This window comes from Eptesicus fuscus, chromosome 18 (assembly GCF_027574615.1).
Source record: "Eptesicus fuscus isolate TK198812 chromosome 18, DD_ASM_mEF_20220401, whole genome shotgun sequence".
Classification (NCBI taxonomy): domain Eukaryota; kingdom Metazoa; phylum Chordata; class Mammalia; order Chiroptera; family Vespertilionidae; genus Eptesicus; species Eptesicus fuscus.
The window spans coordinates 51,662,929-51,684,263 of record NC_072490.1 but is presented as its reverse complement, the minus strand read 5'-3'; the positions used below and the strand labels follow the sequence as shown (position 1 = coordinate 51,684,263).

At 41.9% G+C, this 21,335-nt stretch overlaps 1 protein-coding gene across 1 annotated transcript in view; it reads right to left on the bottom strand.

Annotated features, from left to right (window-relative positions):
• Positions 1 to 4,311: 4,311 nt before the first annotated feature.
• The window catches only part of LOC129152166 (lysine-specific demethylase 6B-like), a 41,117-nt gene continuing 24,093 nt past the window's right edge, over positions 4,312 to 21,335 (bottom strand). The window contains exon 2 of the mRNA XM_054729862.1: positions 4,312 to 4,524. Within this exon, the coding sequence (XP_054585837.1) occupies positions 4,464 to 4,524 (61 nt within the window). The 3' untranslated portion in view covers positions 4,312 to 4,463. The remainder of the gene's footprint in view (positions 4,525 to 21,335) is intronic.

Genomic DNA, 21,335 nt, shown 5'->3' with positions numbered 1-21,335 from the left:
GGACACAGTGAATGGTTAAAAAGTAAGCTTTAGTCTTATTCAATGTTAATCGACTATTCATCATGAGTCTCTACAATATTACTGGCACTGTGTTGGGTGCTATGGATACAGCAATGATCAAGGCAGACATATCTGTGGAGCTCATAAACTAGAAACTACAGTAAGTCTACTCCTACAGTAATAAGTCAATATCATCTTGTAATTAGTTATTATGTAGTGGGTACAAGGATAAAATACCATTCTTATTCTTAGGATCCCACATATAAAATTAGAAAAAAAATAGGTATACTATCAAACATGAATATATATTCAAATATTCTTTATATATATACACATTTTGTGTATAAATATTTAAAATAATTGACTGACATTATCTGGAGAGAATGGAGAAATGCCTGATAATGTAAGCTACTGTCATTATTAGGCGGATCTCTTCTCGGAATCTTTGTGGTGCTCCTTGCAGAGAGGAGGGTTTATCTCCACAGTGTGTCTGGGTCTCAGGCATCTGAGGGGCAGCTTTCACTTGTACATGGGCATCTACTGAGCAAGGTGCACTCTTTAGGGGAGTTGAAAAGAAGTGTGCTTCATAATGTAAGCAAACAGGGAGAATTTAGGTCACAAGAAATTGGGTCACTGTAAAGTTTTCCCTCCAAAGAGTTTTAAACTTTCCCACAATAAAATTTTTGTTAGAAAAAGATAACCCAACCTTTGGACACAAGGTTAGCATAGAACAGAAGCTGGCAGCCTCATTGCTCTGAGGTGAGCATGAGCATGCTATTGGTGAACTCAGTGATTCTTTATCTCTCCCTCCTAATCCCTACCTTCTATTCAATTGCCAATTTTATAGATATAGCAGCTTGAAAATAATGGAACTCTTATCATTACAGAACAAAACTCTTTGACTTGTGTTTCTGCTTTTATAGACAAACTTGAAATTATCCCTCCAGAATCCCTAAGGCAGGCCACCCTGTGAACAAGATCAGGTCCCAACTTGGATATCATGGCCTCACTAGTACCACACTCATAACCTCATAACCAACCAAGCTAACTAGTCTGATATGGAGTTAGAATGAAATCCCAAACTAGTCCCTGAGTTATTTTCTTTGGGTCTATAATAGAACTTTCTGCAAGAAATATTTTTATTATTTATTAAATAAATTTTTTTTTTTATCCTCAGTGAATTTTCTTTGGGGATATTTTAATTCCAATTACAATGGATCCTTGGGCAAAGGCTTGGGAAAGAGGTAACATGCCTTTCTGGGACTTAAGAATAACCATTTCACTGTGATGAGATATCTAATAGGCACAAGTTTACAAATGTCATAGAAAAAACGAAGCAATCAGGGCAATCCGAACACCTGAAGGGAGAGCAAAAAAACAGTGAAGTTACAGCTCTACTTTGTAAGGACATATTCATGCAGTGAGAAACCACTCCATATATGACAAGTAGATGTCTGCAAGACACTATTTTGTCACATACTCTGTCTAAGAGGGTTTAATGTCCTTAAGTGGTAGAATTTCAGCATGAAATGAAGACTGACTCAAAATGCGCTGAGAAGAATCAGAGCAACATGCTAGCATTTGGCACTACTCTCTAAGACTTGGCTCCCGTATTGTCTAAGGAATACCCTTAACCTGTAGCTATTCCAATTTAGCGAAATGTGTCATAAAATCCTCACTCAGCAATAGGGCTTGCAAAAACCCTAATAAATTTTAAATGAAGTCAAGATTTAATTTTCAGTTAGTATATATCTCATCATATGACATTTTTATTTAGAAATTAGAACACCAATGATTGGCTTAAAATGAAGTCAATCTACTATTTTTATTGAACAGTTCATTCTTCAAATTTTAGCCATTCTGTATTTTAAACATGATCACATTTTATTATGGGCTGGAAGTTATATGTTCAATGCAAATAATGAAAACCCTGGGGCATAGAAATGGAATTGTTTAGGGGATATATGTTAGTAATTAATGTTTCTCTGCTTTAAACTATTTCCCTTAATCATTTTGGTGGCAAGGCTGATTAAAATTGAATTTTTAAATAATTTAATAGATTAAAATAGTAATTAGCTCTTACTGAGCTCTTCTGATTGCCTGGTTCTATTGTGCTCAGTGTGTTGCAAGCATATCTCACTTAATTAGCACAACACTTTGAACTTAAAAACTACTCTGAAGTGAGAAGAACAATTTTTGAGCTACTAACTTTAAATGGCATCATGGGAAAGGAACATCCCAACTCCTGAATACTGTAAAATTTTTATTTATTTTATTTGGCACCCCCTAGTGTGAAGAATGGGGAAAGCAATTTCCAACCAAAACTGCTTTCTTATGTCATTCATTCATCACTCATTCATTCCTCATATCTGCATGGATTCTCTATTATGTACAAGACACTGTGGTGGCTGCTGGTATTAAGTAAGGAATAAAACAGACCTGCTCCTGACTTAAAGAAAATTGTAGTCTAGTATGAGACAAAAATAAGATAAAAAGTGTGCAATTACAAACCATGATGAAGGCACTGATGGAAAAACCTGTGATGGGGCCCTTCACGGCTGAGTGTTAAAGTCGTCTGCAGAGCTCTCCAAGGTGAAGGTGTGAGGTGCACAGATGCTTGATATTCTGAGGAAGAATCCACTGAGACTGGTGTGCAGGAAGATGCACAAGATTGGATTGGAGGGAGGACCAGGACAGGTTGGGAGTGTTTGTTCTAAGTGTGAAGGGAAGTGGGTAAAAGGTTGAGGCTGGGATGTGAACCGATGAGATTCATATGTTGTGAAGACTTCTGAGTGCTCTGTGGAGAAAGGCTTTAATGTGAGTGGGGGCGGGCCTTATACTTCTGGGGAGAGACCACTAAAGAGGCTTTGAAGGAGTAAAAGTAGGAGATAGTCATTTGGGCTTAATCAGTGGTTCTCAACTGGGGGAGATTCCCACATCCGGGGGCATTTGACAATGTCTAGAGACATGTTTAAGTTGCCACAAATGTGGGGTCCCAGGGGCATCCACTGAGTAGAGAATTGGGGTACTGCTAATCCTACAGTGGACAGGACAGCCCCCCACATCAAAGAATTATCTGACCCAAAGTATCAACAGTACAGGGGGTGAAACCCTAGGCTGGAAGTTTGGCAATAGTGATAGAGATAAGGAGATTAATTTAAAAATCTTTTAAACTATGAAATGAATCGGACTTAGTGAAGAATGAATATAGAATGTTGGGAGAAAAGGAAGTATCAGGTATAAATCCCAGACTTCTGGCTTGAAAATTTTGGAGTGACATTTATTAAGATGAGGGAAACTGTGGGAGGAGCCAGATTCAATAAGGAAAAAATAAATAACTCATCTTTGAATTTGTCAAGTTTGAGGTGCCGGGAGAGAGCCAAGATACCTCAAATAAGAAGCTGGCTTCCTGAACCTACAGCTGGACCCTCATCATAACAGCAATTGAATTTACTGAGCAGTTAGAATGTGCCAGGCATCATTCTCAGGTTTTTGGTACATATTTTATTAATCCCACTGACAGTAAAGATCAACTTTCCTTCTTCAGATCTTCCCGGTGTATACTTAAGTTTCCACATTATAAGCAAAGGTTATCGTTCTAGTCTTCAAACATTTTCCTTCACCATAGGAAACACATTGCTGGATACTAACAGTAAATATTATGCCTTCCCTGATAAAACAGAATGTGTCGGTAAGATAAACTACCATACCATCAAAGATATTCAAAATTATATTTATCACTTTTCAAAAGCTTTCATCATCTTTATTCTAGAAAATACCCTGAAAGTATTCATCTTCTTTATTTTCTCTGGTTTGGGTAAAAATAACAAAAATTTTCCCCAAAGAGGACACTATTTAGGAAATATAAGCATGATGTCTAGAAACAGTTAAGCATTCCAAGAGAGCCTCTGCCATTTAATATTCTTTCAAAGCCACCTGGGCCTCCATATTCCTGGCCAAATGATACAATGTCTTCAAAACCCATTTCCAACCTTAGCAGATGCAGCTCCCTGAAGTCAGGAAGCCTGAAGGGCCTGCGCCCCCGGCTAAGTTACATGAGATGTAAGTCATTCTGTGATCCTCATGATGGATGTCTGGGAGCAGTTTTGCTTATTTAGTCTGAGAGAAAGAATCTTAAATAGCAAGGCTATGAAAGCTCACATTGTTCCAATGAGCCCTACTGCCGTTATAAGGTTCAGCTAGACCTCAGGAAAAATGGGACTCCAGTTAGGAATTTGTTAACAAGGCCAATTCCTGGTAGGAATTGTAACTGGGCCCAGGCCTAGAGTTTCAGGTCAGCTCACACTCAACTGGAATATAAAGTGCTTTATTCAGTGGAGAAGGAACGACTCAGCTCAGCATCTAGGAATACAAGTGATTCGTGATCCCCTTGTGCCTGGGGCAGCCTTTCAGAGTTTCCTCCAGCCTCATATCTCCACTCCGCTGGGAACCTGAGAGGGTTGTCAGGTGAGAAACGGTGCCAGGCCCGAAAGCTGCCTGTCGTTATTGAAGGTCCCCATCCATCTGCAGAGAAAAAATAAGATTTCACACCGCACACTGCCACCTGTTTTCATGTGTTGCTGGGTTCTAGGTCTCCAGAAAAAAATCTAGAATTTTTCAGTCTGCACTTGGCCAGACCGTATTGAAAAGCCCTTTCTCTAAGCCACCAGGGTTTCCTGCACTCCATTATACAACTTCCTTCGCTGTTCTAAAAGCGGCTTAGGGATTTTTTTTCCCTAGGGAAGGAGGAGGGCCAGGAAGCTGAGAAGCGAGATAAAAAACACAGTTCTGGGAACGCTGGCCCGTTTCAGGCCCTCGCCTGAAATTAGCCACATGTGCTGAACAGTTAATTCAGGCACCTAGATATTCTCCCCCGTGCCTTCCTCGTGTCAACAGGCAAGGGCAGCCGATCAAAGAAACAGCTTCCCCTTGTTTCTATAGCTCCCCAAACAGTATTTTACAGAAAGACCGTGCAAGGCCTACAGAATGCTTTTTAAATGGAACTTCAAGGCAGAGTGTGTACTTTTCTAACTTGCAACATGTTCTTTCCTCTCCCACCCAACTTTCTGGAGGACAATGTCCTTTTGTGGGAATGGGAGCATCCATGATATTTGCAATTCCTCAAAAATATATAACTGATAAATGCTTAATAAACATTACTAATTCACTAATTCACTAAGAAGATTAAATTCTGCTCCTTGTGAGAACTACATTCCTTCCCCTCCCACTTTCTACCCACATTTTAAAATGTGTTGACTCTTAGTTTCGTGTGTCGGGCAGTTACAGTGAGTATCAGTAGCCACCCCAGGACACCTGTATCCCGTTGTATGGCTAGAAACTAGTCTGACATGTGGAGAAAGAGAATTACCTTGACTGAGCTCATGGTCTGGACCGGGCACTATACCAGGTGTTTACACCTGAAGGTTAGCTCGTTTAACTATTAATGTATAACAAATTCATATGCATTTTCACACTGCTGGCAGATAATTTTTAATCATAAAAATAATAATGCTTATGAAAGAAGTGTAGGCAAAAATGAAAATGAACGGGGGCTAGGGGAGAAGAGCAGTCATAACCCCGTTCCCCAAAAGTACTCATTTCCGTGCACTTCCTCAGTAAATTTTCTATGGTTAGGCTTGAAAAAACAAACCCAACTGGAATGATACTATATATATAATTACAATATACATGCTCTACATGTAATTATGCATAATTGCAGTAATAATATACATACAATGATTTAAAATTATTCTTTCAGTTAATACTAAAAATGCTTTTTGATAGTGTGCAGTTACATTCTTCTTAAACAGCTGCATTTTATTCTATCTACAGCTGTATCATATTTATTTTAATTATTCTGAGGTTGAACATGGACATTTTAAGCAACTTATAAAGGTCAGGAGGAAAAAAAACTTGCACTGTCATTTTAAGTTAAAAAGAAGAAATCCAAGTTAGGCCATGCAAAGAAATAAAAAGCTTTTAAAAATATATGAATATTCTTTAATTTAAAAATTATCTTATAGGCCATGCATGATTGAGAATTTTATTAAGCATATTAAAGTGCACTCAAATTAATAAATGTGACTGGAATACATTCTCACATCCCTTTCTCTGCCCTCCAGTAACTCTACAGAAACCTAGGTTCCCTGAGTTCTGTATGTAGTTTTAAAAGATAACTAAGGCCCAGTCAGCATTATGAACCAAAAGGTCATGGTTTGATTCCCGGTCAGGGTGTATATATGGGTTGTGGGCTCAATCCCCAGTGTGGGGAGTGCAGGAGGCAGCTGATCAATGATTTTCTCTCATAGTTGAAGTTTCTATCTCTCTCTCTCCCTCTCCCTTCCTCTCTGAAATCAATAAAAATATATTAAAAGATAACTAAGAACCTAAAGCAAGCCACTGTTCTCTGTTCAGACAAGAGTTTCCATGCCCACTAGCAACATGCTTTGGCAGAAACAGTCATTTAACTTAGTGTGACTTGACTTAGTGTATTAGAGTCCTCTGGCTGCCATAACAAAATGCTACAGACTGGGTGGCTTAAATGACAGAAATGTATTGCCTCACAGTTCTGGAGGCTAGAAGTCCAAGATCAAGGTGCTGTCAGGGTTGACTTCTTTCTGGGGCATCTCCTCGGATTTGTGATCGATGCCTCTTACAGTGTCCTCACCTGGTCTTCCCTCTGTGTGCCCATGTCTGAGTCCAAACTTCCCTTCAGTTATATTGGATTAGAGATTCCACATAGAACCTCATTTTATCTTAATTATCTCTTTAGAAGCCCAACCTCGATATACAGCCACATTCTAAAGCAGTGTGGTTTAGAACTTCAACATGTGAATTTGGAGGAGGAATAATTCAACCCATATCACGGAACAAGATTAGCATGACAAGATCTCTCCTTTTTTCTTTCTTGCTATGATGTCTGATTAACAAAGAACCTTCCTTTAAAAAAGAAAAGAATAAAGGAAAGAGAAACAGATGTAGCTCCTCTCCAACACTCCCCCACCCTACACCACCACCAAAAGAAAAAAATATTTTTGAACTTATTTCTTTCACTTGAAGTCTCCAAACACATATCTGCATTGGGCATGTTTTCAAATCTTGGGCAAGATCTCAGATTAGCAAGGGGCACAACTTTTGCATTAAATTTCTTTAAGAAATAGTCACAGATTTGCTGCAATTTCAAAAGAAAAAAGAAACAAAAAGAGAATGCTAATAAAAATATTGCTGCTGATATTTGGTGGGAGTAGGGGAGAGGCGGACTTTAAACAACAAAAATTTATTCTCTCACAATTCTGGCAGCAAGAAATTTGAAATCAAGGTGTTGTCAGGACTCTGATCCCTCTATAGGCTCTAGAGGAGAATCCTGCTTGCCTCCTTCTTGCCTCTTCCAGCTTCTTGTGGCTCCAGGTATCCTTGGCTTGTGGCTACATCACTCTAGCCTCTGCCTCCAGCTTCACATGGCTGTCTCCTCTGTGTTTTCCCTTCTGTCTCTTATAAGGATGCTTGTTGGATTTAGGACCCACCCCCCTGCAAAGACCCCTTTTCCAAATGAGATCACATTCATTGGTTCCAGAGGACCTGGATATATCTTTTTGGCAGCAACAATTTAACCCACTCCACCCACCAAGAATCCTTTCCCTCAGCTGATCTGGCCTGTCACCATCTCTTGCTTGTCCATCTTGCTTTTTTCCATCCTCTGTGCATGCCATTCTCACATCTCTGTTCCCCTTCTTTTCATGGACATTGAAATTCCCTCATTCTCCCCTGCCTTTGGGCAAGCTCTAAGAGGGATTTGGGTGGGAGGCCATGAGAGGCTTATCTGCTCAAGGTTCCACGTCACCGAGTGCTGGTATCTTATTTTTGAAATTGATCGTGTCCTGGGCTGAAGATGCTTCCAGAACAACAGAAAGAGGCACATCATCACAAATCCAAGAGTAAATAACCCCATGTGTTTGACTCACTACAAGTTCACCAGTTCATTAGTTCTTCATTCACTAACCAAATCTGTGATGGAGGGAGAGGCGAGACACTGTAAGGCTTCCTAGAGGAGGGCTAATGAATGAGCAAAAGACCACCTCCCTCTCCAGCACTCGTGCATCCTGGGCCCTCATTCTTTGACTCCTCACTCGCCCCTCCCCCACCCACTTCTTATAAAAGTATCTCTTCCCATGAGTCTGCCTCGCACCCTTTGCTTGGAACAGTTTCCCTTGCGACTGCTTTCTTGTCCTGCTTGTTTCCTCTTGGGTCTCTTGGCTTGGTGTCACATAAGCAGGGAAGCCTGTCCCTTCCCAAACCCAGCCTGACCTCTTAGGCCTCCAATCCCAGCTTCCTGAGCTCCCGTCTGAGTGGGAGGAGGGTAGGACCACCGCCACACCAGCCCTTTGCTGAGTGGTGAGCCACACTTTTATTTATTTTTTGTTATTTATTATGATTATTTGTAACCCTCACCCAATGATTTTTAGAGAGTAAAGGGGGGGGGGGGCGGGGAGGGGGAAAGAGAAAGAGAGAGAAGCATCCAAGTGAGAGAGAAACATTGAAGTGAGAGAGACAACATTGATTGGTAACCGCCCACTTGAGACACAGCCAGGGGTTGGGATTGAACCTGCAACCAAGGTATGTGCCCTTGCCTGGGAATCAAACCTGAGACCCTTCGGTCTGAGGGCCGAAGCTCTAACCACTGAGAAACCAGCCAGGGTGAGGCCACACTTTTAAAGCAGCCTCCTGGTACCTGATACCACAGAACCACTTGCTCTTCGATAATCTCCTGACTGCCTGTCCCATGTGTGTCCCAACCAAAAATAAACACTATTTTCTCAGGACCTGATCATAGAATTTCCTTCTAAACCCAAACGCCTGAAAGTCCTTCCTGAAAAGTGTCACAAATAAGACAAAAAATAAAAAACACTTAACTGTGTAAAGATTTTGCTAAATACCAGCCAACTAAACCGAAGTGTAAGAAAGAAGTAGATTTTAAGTGAAAACAGTCCGGGGAAGGTTCTTCTTTGAATAAATGACCACTGGCTCTTTTATTTTGGAGGCAACACAGTGAAAGATTTTGTATCCCTCTCCATATCTTTTGTGAAATCTAATCCTGTTTTGCTTCCCTGTTCAATTTGCCATGTGGTGGGGGTGGGGGTGCATTTTAACCCAGCACAGGGCTGTCTCAAGTTTATTAACACAGTACTGCCTAGGAAAGTCAGTCCCTCAGTGACCGCCCGGGCTCCCAGATGAAATATCCACTTTCCCTGTGATATGTTGTTATAAATATAATGCCAGAAGATTATTATATTTTGGACTAAGTGACTGATTCTGAATTGTCTGGCTCTACTGAGATGAAAATGAAAGACCACACAGCACTGCAAATGGGAACACATTTGGAAAACCTACTTCCCTTTCCTGTGGATGGTGAGAGCATGGGTTGAATGGAAGGCTCTCTGTGGATGGTGGGAGCAAGGGTTGAATGGAAGTCTCTCTGTGGATGGTGAGAGCATGGGCTGAATGGAAGACTCTCTGTGGATGGTGAGCACATGGGTTCAATGGAAGGCTCTGTGGATGGTGAGCACATGGGTTGAATGGAAGGCTCTCTGTGGATGGTGAGCACATGGGTTGAATGGAAGGCTCTCTGTGGATGGGGGGAGCAAGCGCTGAATGGAAGACTCTCTGTGGGTGGTGTGAGGATGAGTTGAATGGAAGGCTCTCTGTGGATGGTGGGAGCATGGGTTGAATGGAAGGCTCTCTGTGGATGGTGAGCACATGGGTTGAATGGAAGGCTCTGTGGATGGTGAGCACATGGGTTGAATGGAAGGCTTTGTGGATGGTGAGCACATGGGTTGAATGGAAGGCTCTCTGTGGATGGTGAGCACATGGGTTGAATGGAAGGTTCTCTGTGGATGATGGGAGCATGGGCTGAATGGAAGGCTCTCTGTGGATGGTGAGCACATGGGTTGAATGGAAGGTTCTCTGTGGATGATGGGAGCATGGGTTGAATGGAAGGCTCTCTGTGGATGGTGAGCACATGGGTTGAATGGAAGGCACTCTGAGGATGGTGAGCATGTGGGTTGAATGGAAGGTTCTCTGTGGATGGTAGGAGCATGGGTTGAATGGAAGGCTCCAGGGTCTTTTCATATTTCGTGACCTTGGGCTACCAGGTTCACCTGCAGGGACCTGAGAGGGCCTCCCCTTTGGTTAGGAGCCTGCCAACAATGGATTAATCCAGGTGACAGAGATGAGGACCCTGTACTCCTTGAGTCTGCTAATCGATGAAAATGTAAAAAGAGAAACCCCACTAACCAGACCAAATGTGGTCAATTCAGGCTGATTCTCTTTCTCCTCCTCCACTGCCAAAGGAAACACTCGAGAGTGGGTGGATTCAGGAAAATGTCTGGGAAAACCACTCAGGCGCAATCAGCACAATGGCAATTTAAATCAGTGGTAAGGTAACTGTTAAAGGTCTGTGAGGTCAGGATTTGATTAAATGAATGAAGAATTGAATGAAAGAAAGAAGGAAAGCTCCATAGAAAAAGAACAGGATTTGGATTTAGAAGCCTTACATATGAATCCCAAGACATCTAATTCTATAATTATAATGGATGCTTTTTAAAAAAAAAAACACACAAAATGTCTGTGTTCCCTACACCATACTGAATATTTCAATCTTCACTTTTCTCCTCTGAAATAAATGGCCAATATTTCTAAGATAGTTCTCTGAGTTCCTGATTTTTGGCTGACCAGTCATCCCAGTTTGCCTAGGACTGACAAGGTTCTCAGGCTATGGGATTTATGGAGCTAAAACCAGGAAAATTCTGGCAAAACTGGGATGAGTTAGTCACCCTGCACTGAACTAGTTGTTTTTTTACTCATTTTTATCTCATCTCATTATCTGAAAACTACTATTAGTTTTAGTAGTTTTTTATCCTATCTTACAGATAAGGCGATGGGAGCTCAAGTATATTAAACATCAAAAACCTAGGACTTATACAGGAGCCCACAACCTAGCTATCATGAAGCTACACTGCCTCGCATCAGAAACATGGGAACCATAGTAACCCACCTTGTAGGTCTCACCTGGTTATTGAGATAATGATAATTAATTCATGTGTCGCACTTTGCTGTCTGCAAAACCCTTTCTCATTTAATCTACAGTGAAGTTAAGCCATTAAAACTATGTTACGGTCAACTCGGGTTGACCCTCCATCAGGAATTTTGTGGCCCATTACTCTGGGCTCTGGTCAATCATTTTCTCACTTCTGTTTTTAGAGAAGACACAGAAAATAGGAGAAGAAGGGAGAGGGAAATTAATCTTCATCAGCAAGTTATTTCCTCCGAATGCATTTTTAAATCATTAATAAAACAAAGCATTCCTTTCCCCATAGTCTGTGCTAAGGTTCAGAGAACTTTACCTGAAAAATAAGTGCAGGCCTTCCCTTCAAGTGGTGGGCTGTAAATTGCCCATCAGGTCTAAGGATTCATGGTTGGGTGAACTCTTTTTATTTATCTCTGAGAGTTCCCTGGTTCTTCACCTGGGATTGCCAAATCCCAAGGTTATAGGCAACAGGAAATTTAATAAGCTGGGGGAGACAGATGCATTCAACAAACCTAATGAAACTTTTCCCAGTAGTAGGTCAGGCAAGCTTATATCACTTAATTGAAAATAAATGCCTTATAAATGAAGCCTACAGCTACGTACCAGACTCTTAAAGAAAGTGTAGAACACTAACTGATTTTCAACTGCAGTTGATGATGTATTGTACTTGCAATACATGATGATAGTGTGGGTGCTTCTTGGCTCCCCACTGCCCTTGAAACTGGGCATAAACAGCTGGCCTTTCTACAACACATTTCAGCTCAATGCTTCTCTCTTCCTCAACCTTCTCCTCAGACTTGACTTTCCTAAAGGACCTTGCCTCCATGCCTTTATGCAGGCTGTGGCTTCCACCTAAAACTCCTTCCCCATTCTCATCTCCACCTGTGAAGCCTGATATGGACATCGGGGTTCTTTTGTTTATTTTTATTTTGTTGGTTTGTGGTTTTGGTTTTTACTATCCAGCACCCATTTCTCCTCTTTTTTTTTTCAGTTTAAAACACTCATTCCTGTCCAAGCTCAATCCTGCCCAACCTCAATTTGGTGGAGCTAAGCCTATCTTCAACCCCAGAAGTGGGTTTGCAATCCAGACCTGGCCACACAGAGTCCCGTTCATATATTTTGTTGGGTTTATTGGGAGACAGGCACTCTCTTTTTGCTCAAGTAATGGAGCTGGTAACAGGGGGAGCCTGGAAAAGCTGGTGTTCATCCCTACATACATGAGGAAGAAGCCTACCTGAAAACACAGTCAGTACAAGATAACACAGCCATGACATGGGCACGGCATCATCTACATGTCCTGGGCCCAACTGTGCCTGAAGCAGATACCCTGGTTTGTCCAGTTAGCCAAGCCAACACCTTTTTCTACTTTTGCTTAAACGAGTTTGAGTTGGGCTTTTGTCACCAAAAACAAGCTTGATTATACAGAACCCTACCCATAATTATGGTTCCTTTCAAAGGTCATCAAATTCCTAAAGTTTCCTTGCCTCAAAAGCTTTACTAGCAACAAAATAATTTTTAAAACTTATGATCACCCCAAAATAGCTTTCACACCTATTTTGTTCAGAGGTCAGAAAAAGTTGAATCACAAAAGGTAGAAAAGACAAATGTGGAGAAAAATAGGCATAAATATGTTTATTTCTACATTGTTAGCGATGTGATTACTGTGACTTAAAATCTGTATAAAAATCTTGTCAGATAGTCAGCAAGATAGAGACTAAAAATTAGGTGCCTATGAAAAACTATAAATTCTTCAGGAAAAGAACAATGACCAAATCTGGGCTTTCCGATTGGATCCCTGGATTTGATCTGGACTAGATTTGACCCCTGTTATGTGATTCTGGGATGAATTCCTTAATATTTACAACCTTCCATCTCTTCGGATCTAAAACAGTACAGATAACTATTGCCAAAGGATGGAGCGAGAAGAGAGATGCTGTGTGTTAGTTAGTATACATGTCCAGCTGCTGACACCAAGATCCAGAATATCACTGGTTTAAACAAGAAAATACCTTATTTTTCTCCCATGTAATAAACAAGGTACAAGTAGTCTGGGGCTGGTATTGTGGCTGCACAGTGTCACGGACCCAAGGTCCTTCTGTCCTGTGACTCTTCCCTCCCCACTGGGTAGTTTTCATCTTTAATTGTCTGGAATGGCTCAGCTCCATGATCTCATTCAACCCAACAGAAAGGGGAAAGGAGGAGCGGAGGGCTGCCCCTTCCTTCAAAGACACTAAGTTTCCCACATCAAGTACTCCCATCCCAGGGGACAGAATGTAGGCACGTGTCTGATATGGGAGAAGTTAGGAAATACATTGTTCATTCTCAGCAGTAATAACTCAAATAAGTTAGGAGTTTTGATAAATTATTGTTAATATTGGAAATGAAGTATTAGGAGACACCATAGGACTTACTTAAGCCCCTAGCAGATATCCTGGCACACATGATATTGTCTTTATCCATCCCACCCTTTTTTTAAAGATATGTTTTTATTGGTTTGAGAGAGAGAGAGAGAGAGAGAGAGAGAGAGAGAGAGAGAGACATCTATTGGCTGCCTCCTGCATGCCTCCTACAGGGATCAAGCCCGAAACCCAGGCATGTGCCCAGACAGGGAATTGAACCGGTGACCTCTCAGTGCATGGGATGACACTCAACTAACTGAGCAACACCAGCCCGGGCTATCCATCCCCTTTTTGTTACAGGTGTATTAGGAATTCAGAGTTGCATTCACTCCTTGTTAGTGGCCTTGTTAATTGGAGAAGTCCTTCTGGAAAGCAGCATACAAAAGCATAGGAGGAATGATAACCCAACTCTTAGGGATTTATTCAAACGCAATAATAGAAGTAAAGCTGCTACTCCAGTGTTACTCAATAGTCCACAGGAGTAGACCATAAGCCATCCCTTCCCGCTTTGACATCCTCAGTGTTGCCCCAAGGCCTGGGCCAGTGGTGACTGGATTAAACATTTTAACAGGCTAGGTTCCTGGGAGGCAGGTCTCTGGCAGATATTAGATGCAGGAGGTATTTGGGGGGTCAGTACCTGTGGGGAAGTGAGGTAAACAGGGCGCAGCACAGGGAAAAGTGAACTGCACAGTCATCATTACATGTGAGCTGTCCTAGGAAAAGACACACGACTTGGGGTGAAAGGTTATCTTCAGGCAAAGGCAAGTCCCAGGGAGCTGGCAGCAGCCACACTGCGACATCTGGGAGGAAGAGCACCTCGGTCCCGAGTGGGGTTCGGGGTTGGGTAGTTGGGCATCCCCTAGAAGGGTCAACACCGACCCATGGTGAGCCAGCAAGGTACTATTGTATAAGAGTCTGAGATGGGAGACAGAGAACCCGAAGTGGGGAGGCGAGTTTACTGCAGTGTTGAGGCCAAGGCCACAAACTCATGTGATCCTCAGACCAACCTGGTTCCTGCCCTTCTTAGTGCCTGGTTGTTGAATGGGTTTAATTGGATTTAATTTGTTCCTGTTACCAAGAGAACCTTAAAAAATGTATCAATATGACAGAATATCATGCAGGCATAAAAATGATAATAATGTGATTGTGATAATAAGGTCAATGACAAAAAATATGTCCAAGGTTTACTTTTAGGTGAAACTGGGAGAACAGAAAATAATATTTCTTTATGTAAACACTAGTCAGTAAAAGTAGCAAATGCATCCAAGGACATGATCAAAACAGTGCAAAGACAATCTACACAATGGGAAAAAATATTTGCAAGTCATATCTGATAGGAGAGTCTAGTATCTATAATTAATATCAAGGAAAAAAAGATAACTTGATCAAAATGGGAAAAGAACCTGCATAGAACATTCTCCAAAGAAGATAGACAAATGGCCAACAAACATAGGAAGAGATGTTCAGCATCATTAGTCACGAGGGACATGCATATTGAAGTCACAGTGGTACCACTTCATCTACACTAAGATTGCTAATTTTTAAAAAAATGAAAATAACAAGAGTTGACAAGTGTGGAGAAATCAAGAACGCTTGGACATTTGTGGTGGACATTCACAATGGGTCGGCCTCTGCGGGAAACAGTTTGAGAGTTCCTTAAAATGTTAAACTTAGAATTTCAATATGATCCAGCAAGTCACTGCTAGGTAAAATAATTGAAATCAATGATTCAAACAGATGTACATAAATGATCATAGATTTAAACATTTCTTTTTAATATTATCAAAAAGGAAAAAGGAATGCGGAAGAGAGCGCAAAGAAAACAATTGGGAAATTTATTGAATCTGGTGGTTATTAAATGGTGGGAAATGTCACATGTTTTTCCCAGAGTGTACATCTCTGAAGTTTCTGGTTTTCTTTCAATATCTCCCTCATCTGTTTAAGGGGTTGGAAATTTCAAAAGAGGGGAGAGGGGGCGGGCAGGGAAAAGGATGGGTGCTAAAATCCCAGTAGCAGAGCTGCTTCCTCTCCTACACTCCAAAAGGAGGAGCACACACCGTGGAAGAGGGGCCGAAGCCGGCAAGTCCTGGAGTTGACATGACGCATAGTCTTTTCAGAAATCTGGAAGGACAATATGTCTAGGGTTGGAAATAATTTTCCAGAGACTTGATCATCTACTACATAAAGGTTTAAAGTTTTAAAACCTTGGTTGATATGACTTTATTTAACAGTGAATTTTTATGGCAAAGTGTATTTCATTTATTTTAAGTAAACGTTACAAAAATAACATGCATACAGCAAAGTGCACAAATCATAATTGGATAGCTGAATGAATTTTCACAAAGTGCACAGCTCCCTGTAACCACCACAAAGACCAAGCAATAGAACGTGGCCAGCATCCCAGAAGCCCCCTGAGCCCTTCCAAATCACCACCCCTCCAAAGGAACCATTTTCTATCATGATCAATTGATTTTGCCTATTTTTAACATTATATCAATAAAAAATGTAGGATGTACTTTTCTGTGTCTGATTTCTTTCACTCAACAGTATATAGAATTCCTCCATGGTCTTATTTTTATCTTTCTTTTGCATGGCTTCCTTCATTCCACAAATGTTTACTGGGCATCTGCTATAAGCCAGGCAGTATGCAGGGCACTGGGCACACAATGGCAATGAATCAGACAAGGTTCTTGCTCTTCTAGAACGTTTTTAGGGAGATTGTCTTCCTACTCTGGAAATGAACACCCGAGGATTGAAAAGTCATTGCTTTCTAGGGAGACAACTGAGGTTTGCCAACATAGGTAGCTCCAAAGAATTCACTTGTCTAGAAAGTCACAGGTGTGGTTGGGCTAAAGGATGCTTCAGTGGATTCTGCATCTTTGCCTGCAGTCTCCCAGCATCATGCACCTGCTCTGTAAGAGGCAGCGGTCGGTAAAATAAAAATCTAGGATGTCTTTTCAGTGCTGCATTCCAGCACCGCCGCTTGACTGAATAACTACAGCATGTCTGCCAGGCAACACTCTGGGGCGGGAGTGCAGGGTCATCGTTATGCAGTATAATTCCTGGGAGAGTCATGGCCAAGCAGTGTGTTTGTTTTTCCTTTGAAGTCATAGTTTCTGCCCTTTCCTCAGTTTAGGAAATGCGTTGAGAGATATACTTCATGTGGTCAGTGAAATTCTGAGTTAACCTCGAAGTCAGGAGGGGATGCAGAGAGCATTATTTCAAGACCCCACACAAAGTAAGAGTCTAGTGCGTGCGAACATGAACTCTAGATTTGATAGTAATTCTTGACATCTGTAAATGCCTTTACATTTTTTAAAGTAGTAAAGCACTGAGGTAGTTAAATTTGTGTATTTATCAAAAGTCTTAAAATTTTAAGAGCTTTACAAATACATCTAAAGTCCTTTTTGTACATCATCCTCAAACGCGTTCCTCTCCTTTTCTCCAGACAGGAATTCGGAGTGCATCCTTCTAGGTGACTTCTTATATCTTTCTGCACAAAAACATGTATGTATGACTTGTTTTTCACATATATTATATACTCATCATACTGCAACTTGCTTTTTCCTTCAACAATATTTTTTGAGATCTTGCCAATCGATGCCTGCCCAGTTCACGCCTTTGAACTGCTGCACCGTGTTCCACCACATGCCGCACCATAGTCTGTGAAGGCCGTGCCTCTACAGATGGTAGTGTCCAGCTTGTCACTACTGCAAGCAGCGACTCCATGAGCATCTCCACTAGCGGTTCTGATTCACGTGAGCAAGTAGTTCTCTGGGGCACACACCAAGAAGTGGATAGATTATGCCGTCGCTTCTTTGACAGGGCGTCTTGGCCTTAACAACAAGGACTCTTTGAAGGCTGTGTAGTCTTATTTGTATCTGGTCACCACAACCCCACACAGAGCCTGCCAGCTAATAACTGCCTTCCATGACACTTCCTTTATCTCTTCATTTCTCCGTCTCCTTGCCTACCCGTCATTTAAAAGGTTGATGTCCTAAGGTCTTTGGTCTTGGCCTTCTCTTGTTTCTCCCGTCTCTTTCCCTTGGTCAGAAGCTCTTATCCCTACTGCACAGTAGAAACAGCTGGGGAGCTTTTCCATGTCCAGTGCCCAGGCCCCTTCCCAGAGGCTCCGACTTCATTGGCCTGCAGTGGGGAGGGTTGGAGGTATGCATTCGCATGGCCCTCCATGCCATACTAATGAGATGCTAGAATGGAGCATCATTGCCTGGGCTCGTGGTTCTTCAAATGGGGTCTCCAACCATCAGTACCAGCCTCAGGACTACTTACTGAATCAGAAACTGGAAGGTGGGCCGTCCAATATGTGTTGTAGCAAGCCTTCCAGATGATCCTGAAGGATGCTAAGTGAAATTTGAAAACCACTGAGCTAGGTGATGGCATTAATCTCCCTGACTTTGTAAACACATAGAAGACTTCCTTTTTCTCATCTCCATCCTAGACTCCTCTCCTGGACACCAACGGCCTCCCTGACATTCCACTAGGGTGTCTCTCCAGCATCTCCAATGCTCCCACCCGCTCCCACCTTACCAAACAATGTTTCCCTCAGCCTTTTTCATTCCCGTGAGTGGCATCAAATCCTCCAAGATGTTAGAGGCAGAAATGTGGATTTTTAAAATATTTTAAAATACATAATCCATTCATGTATCTTAAACCCCAGAAGTTATAAAAAAGTAAACAGCCCTAGCCGGTTTGGCTCAGTGGAGAGTGTCGGCCTGTGTACTGAAGTGTCCCAGGTTCGATTCCGGTCAAGGGCATGTACCTTGGTTGCGGGCACATACCCAGTAGGGAGTGTGCAGGAGGCAGCTGATGGATGTTTCTCTCTCATCGATGTTTCTAACTCTCTATCCCTCTTCCTTCCTCTCTGTAAAAAATCAATAAAATATATTTTAAAAATTTAAAAAAATAATAAAAATTAAAAAGTAAACAATGAAAGTCTCCCTCCCACCCTCATCCTGTTATGAACTGAATTGTGTCCCCCACAAACTCATATGTTGTAGCCCCAACCCCTAGTGTGACTATATTTGGAGATAGGGCCTTTAGGGAGGTAATTAAGGTTAAATGAGATAAGTGTGGAGCTCTAACTCAATAGGACTGGGGTCTTTATAAAGAAGAGGCAGAGACACCAGGAGTTTGGTGTGCAGAGGAAAGGCCAAACAAGGACACAGTGAGCAGGCAGCTGCCGACAAGCAGGCTACAAGAGGCCTCTGAGAAACCAATCCTGCAGACAGCTTGATCTTGGACTTCCAGCCTCCTGAACTGTGACTTCCAGCCACCCAGTCTGGGATATTTTGTGACGGCAGCCTATGATGGTTAATTTCATGTGTCAACTTGCCTGGGCCACAGGGTACCCAGATATTTGATCAAACATTATTCTAGGTGTTTCTGAGAAGGTGTTTTTGCATGTGAGTAACATTTATATTGGTAGACTGAATAAAGAAGATTGTTCTCCATAATGTGGAAAGGCTTTATCCAGACAATTGAAATCCAGAATTTAAAAAAAAAAACACACAAAAAAAAAACTGATCCTCTCCTGAGTAAGAGAACTCTTCCTGTCTGGTGGCCTCCAAACTGGGACATTGTCTTTCTTCTGCCTTCAAATTTGAACTGAAACAGGGTTTTCCTGGGTCTTGAGCCTGCCAACCTCTGGACAAAACTAAACCAGCAGCTCCCCTGGGTCTGAGACTTAGACTGGAACTAACCCACCAGCTCTCCTGGGTCTGGTACTTAGACTGGACTAACCCACCAACTCCCCTGGGTCTGAGACTTAGACTGGACTAACCCACCAGTTCCCCTGGGTCTGAGACTTAGACTGGACTAACCCACCAGCTCTCCTGGGTCTGAGACTTAGACTGGAACTAACCCACCAGCTCTCCTGGGTCTGGGACTTAGACTAGGACTAACCCACCAGCTCCCCTGGGTCTGAGACTTAGACTAGGACTAACCCACCAGCTCCCCTGGGTCTGAGACTTAGACTAGGACTAACCCACCAGCTCCCCTGGGTCTGAGACTTAGACTAGGACTAACCCACCAGCTCTCTTGGGTCTGAGACTTAGACTAGGACTAACCCACCAGCTCTCCTGGGTCTGGGACTTAGACTGGTGTAACCCACCAGCTCCCCTGGGTCTGAGACCTTAGACTGGACTAACCCACCAGCTCCCCTGGGTCTGAGACTTAGACTGACACTAGACCAGCAGCTCTCCTGGGAGTGACTTGTTGACTCACTCTGCAGATCTTGGCAAACAGCAAGCATTGCTGAGGATGAGGAGAAAAGGGAACCCTCGTGCACTGCTGATGGGAATGTAAATTGGTTCAGTCACTGTGGAAAATAGTATGGAGAGTCCTCAAAACATTAAAAATAGAACTACCATATGACCCAGCAATCCCACTTCTGCATATCTATCTGAAGAAATCCAAAACACTAATTTGAAAAATATATGCATCTTTAAGTTCATTGCAGCATTTTATACAATTGCCAATACATGGAAGCAACCTAAATGTCCACCGATAGATGACTGGGTAAAGAAGAGGTGGTACATATATACAATGGAATATTACTCAGTCATAAAAGAGAATAAAGTCTTACCATTTGCAACAACGTGGATAGACCTAGAGGGTATTATGCTTAGTGAAATAAAAGATTTTGCTTATATGTGGAACCTAAAGAGCAAAATGAACAAATAAAAGAGAAACAAACTCATAGATGCAGAGAACAAACTGATGGTTGCCAGATTGGAGGTGGAGGTTGGGTAAAAAAGATGAAGGGATTAAACCATACAAATTTGTAGTTGCAAAATAGTCATGGAGATGTAGAGTATAGCATAGGGCAGTGGTCGGCAAACTCATTAGTCAACAGAGCCAAATATCAACAGTACAACAATTGAAATTGCTTTTGAGAGCCGAAAACCGACTTCTGCGCATGGGCCACGAAGTTTCATTCGCACTGTACGTGCGCGCCCGCACGTGGTATTTCGTGGAAGAGCCACACTCAAGGGGCCAAAGATCCGCATGTGGCTCGCAAGCCGCGGTTTGCCGACCACTGGCATAGGGAATCTAGTCATTAATATTGTAATAACTATGCATAGTGCCAGATGGGTAGTAGACCTATCAGGATCACTTCATGAGTTATAAAATGTCTAACCACTAAGCTGTACACCTGAAACTAATATAATATTGAATGTCCACTGTAATTAAAATAAATTTTTACATAAATAAATGTGGCCCTAACCTGTTTGGTTCAGTGGATAGAGCATCATCCTGCGGACTGAAGGGTCCCAGGTTCGATTCCGGTCAAGGGCATGTACCTTTGTTGCGGGCACAGCCCCGATAGGGGGTGTGCAATAGGCAGCTGATCGATGTTTCTCTCTCATTGATGTTTCTAACTCTCTATTCCTTTCCTTTCCTCTCTGTAAAAAATCAATAAAATATATTAAATAAATAAATGTGTGTGTGTGTGTGTGTGTGTGTGTGTGTGTGTGTGTGTGTGTTAGCCCACACACATACATATGCATCCTCTTGGTTCTGTCTCTCTGGAGAAGTATGACTACATTTCAGCCTTAGCCAACTAACACATCCCCCTCTGCCCAGTTCCCAATCTCCCTCCCAGGATAACCACTGTGCCTAGGTCCTTATGCATCTGTTCAGAGTTTCTTTAAATATATAAGGAAATAAAAACATTTAATGTTATTTCCCCCCCTTTTTTTTTTACACAAACACACACAAAAGCATCATTTCTTTTACAGATGCATTGTGCTTCATTGTAAGCATGTATCTTAACTTATTTAATCAGTCCTCCATAGTTTATATCTTTAGTTTGTGATGTTTTGCTATTAGGA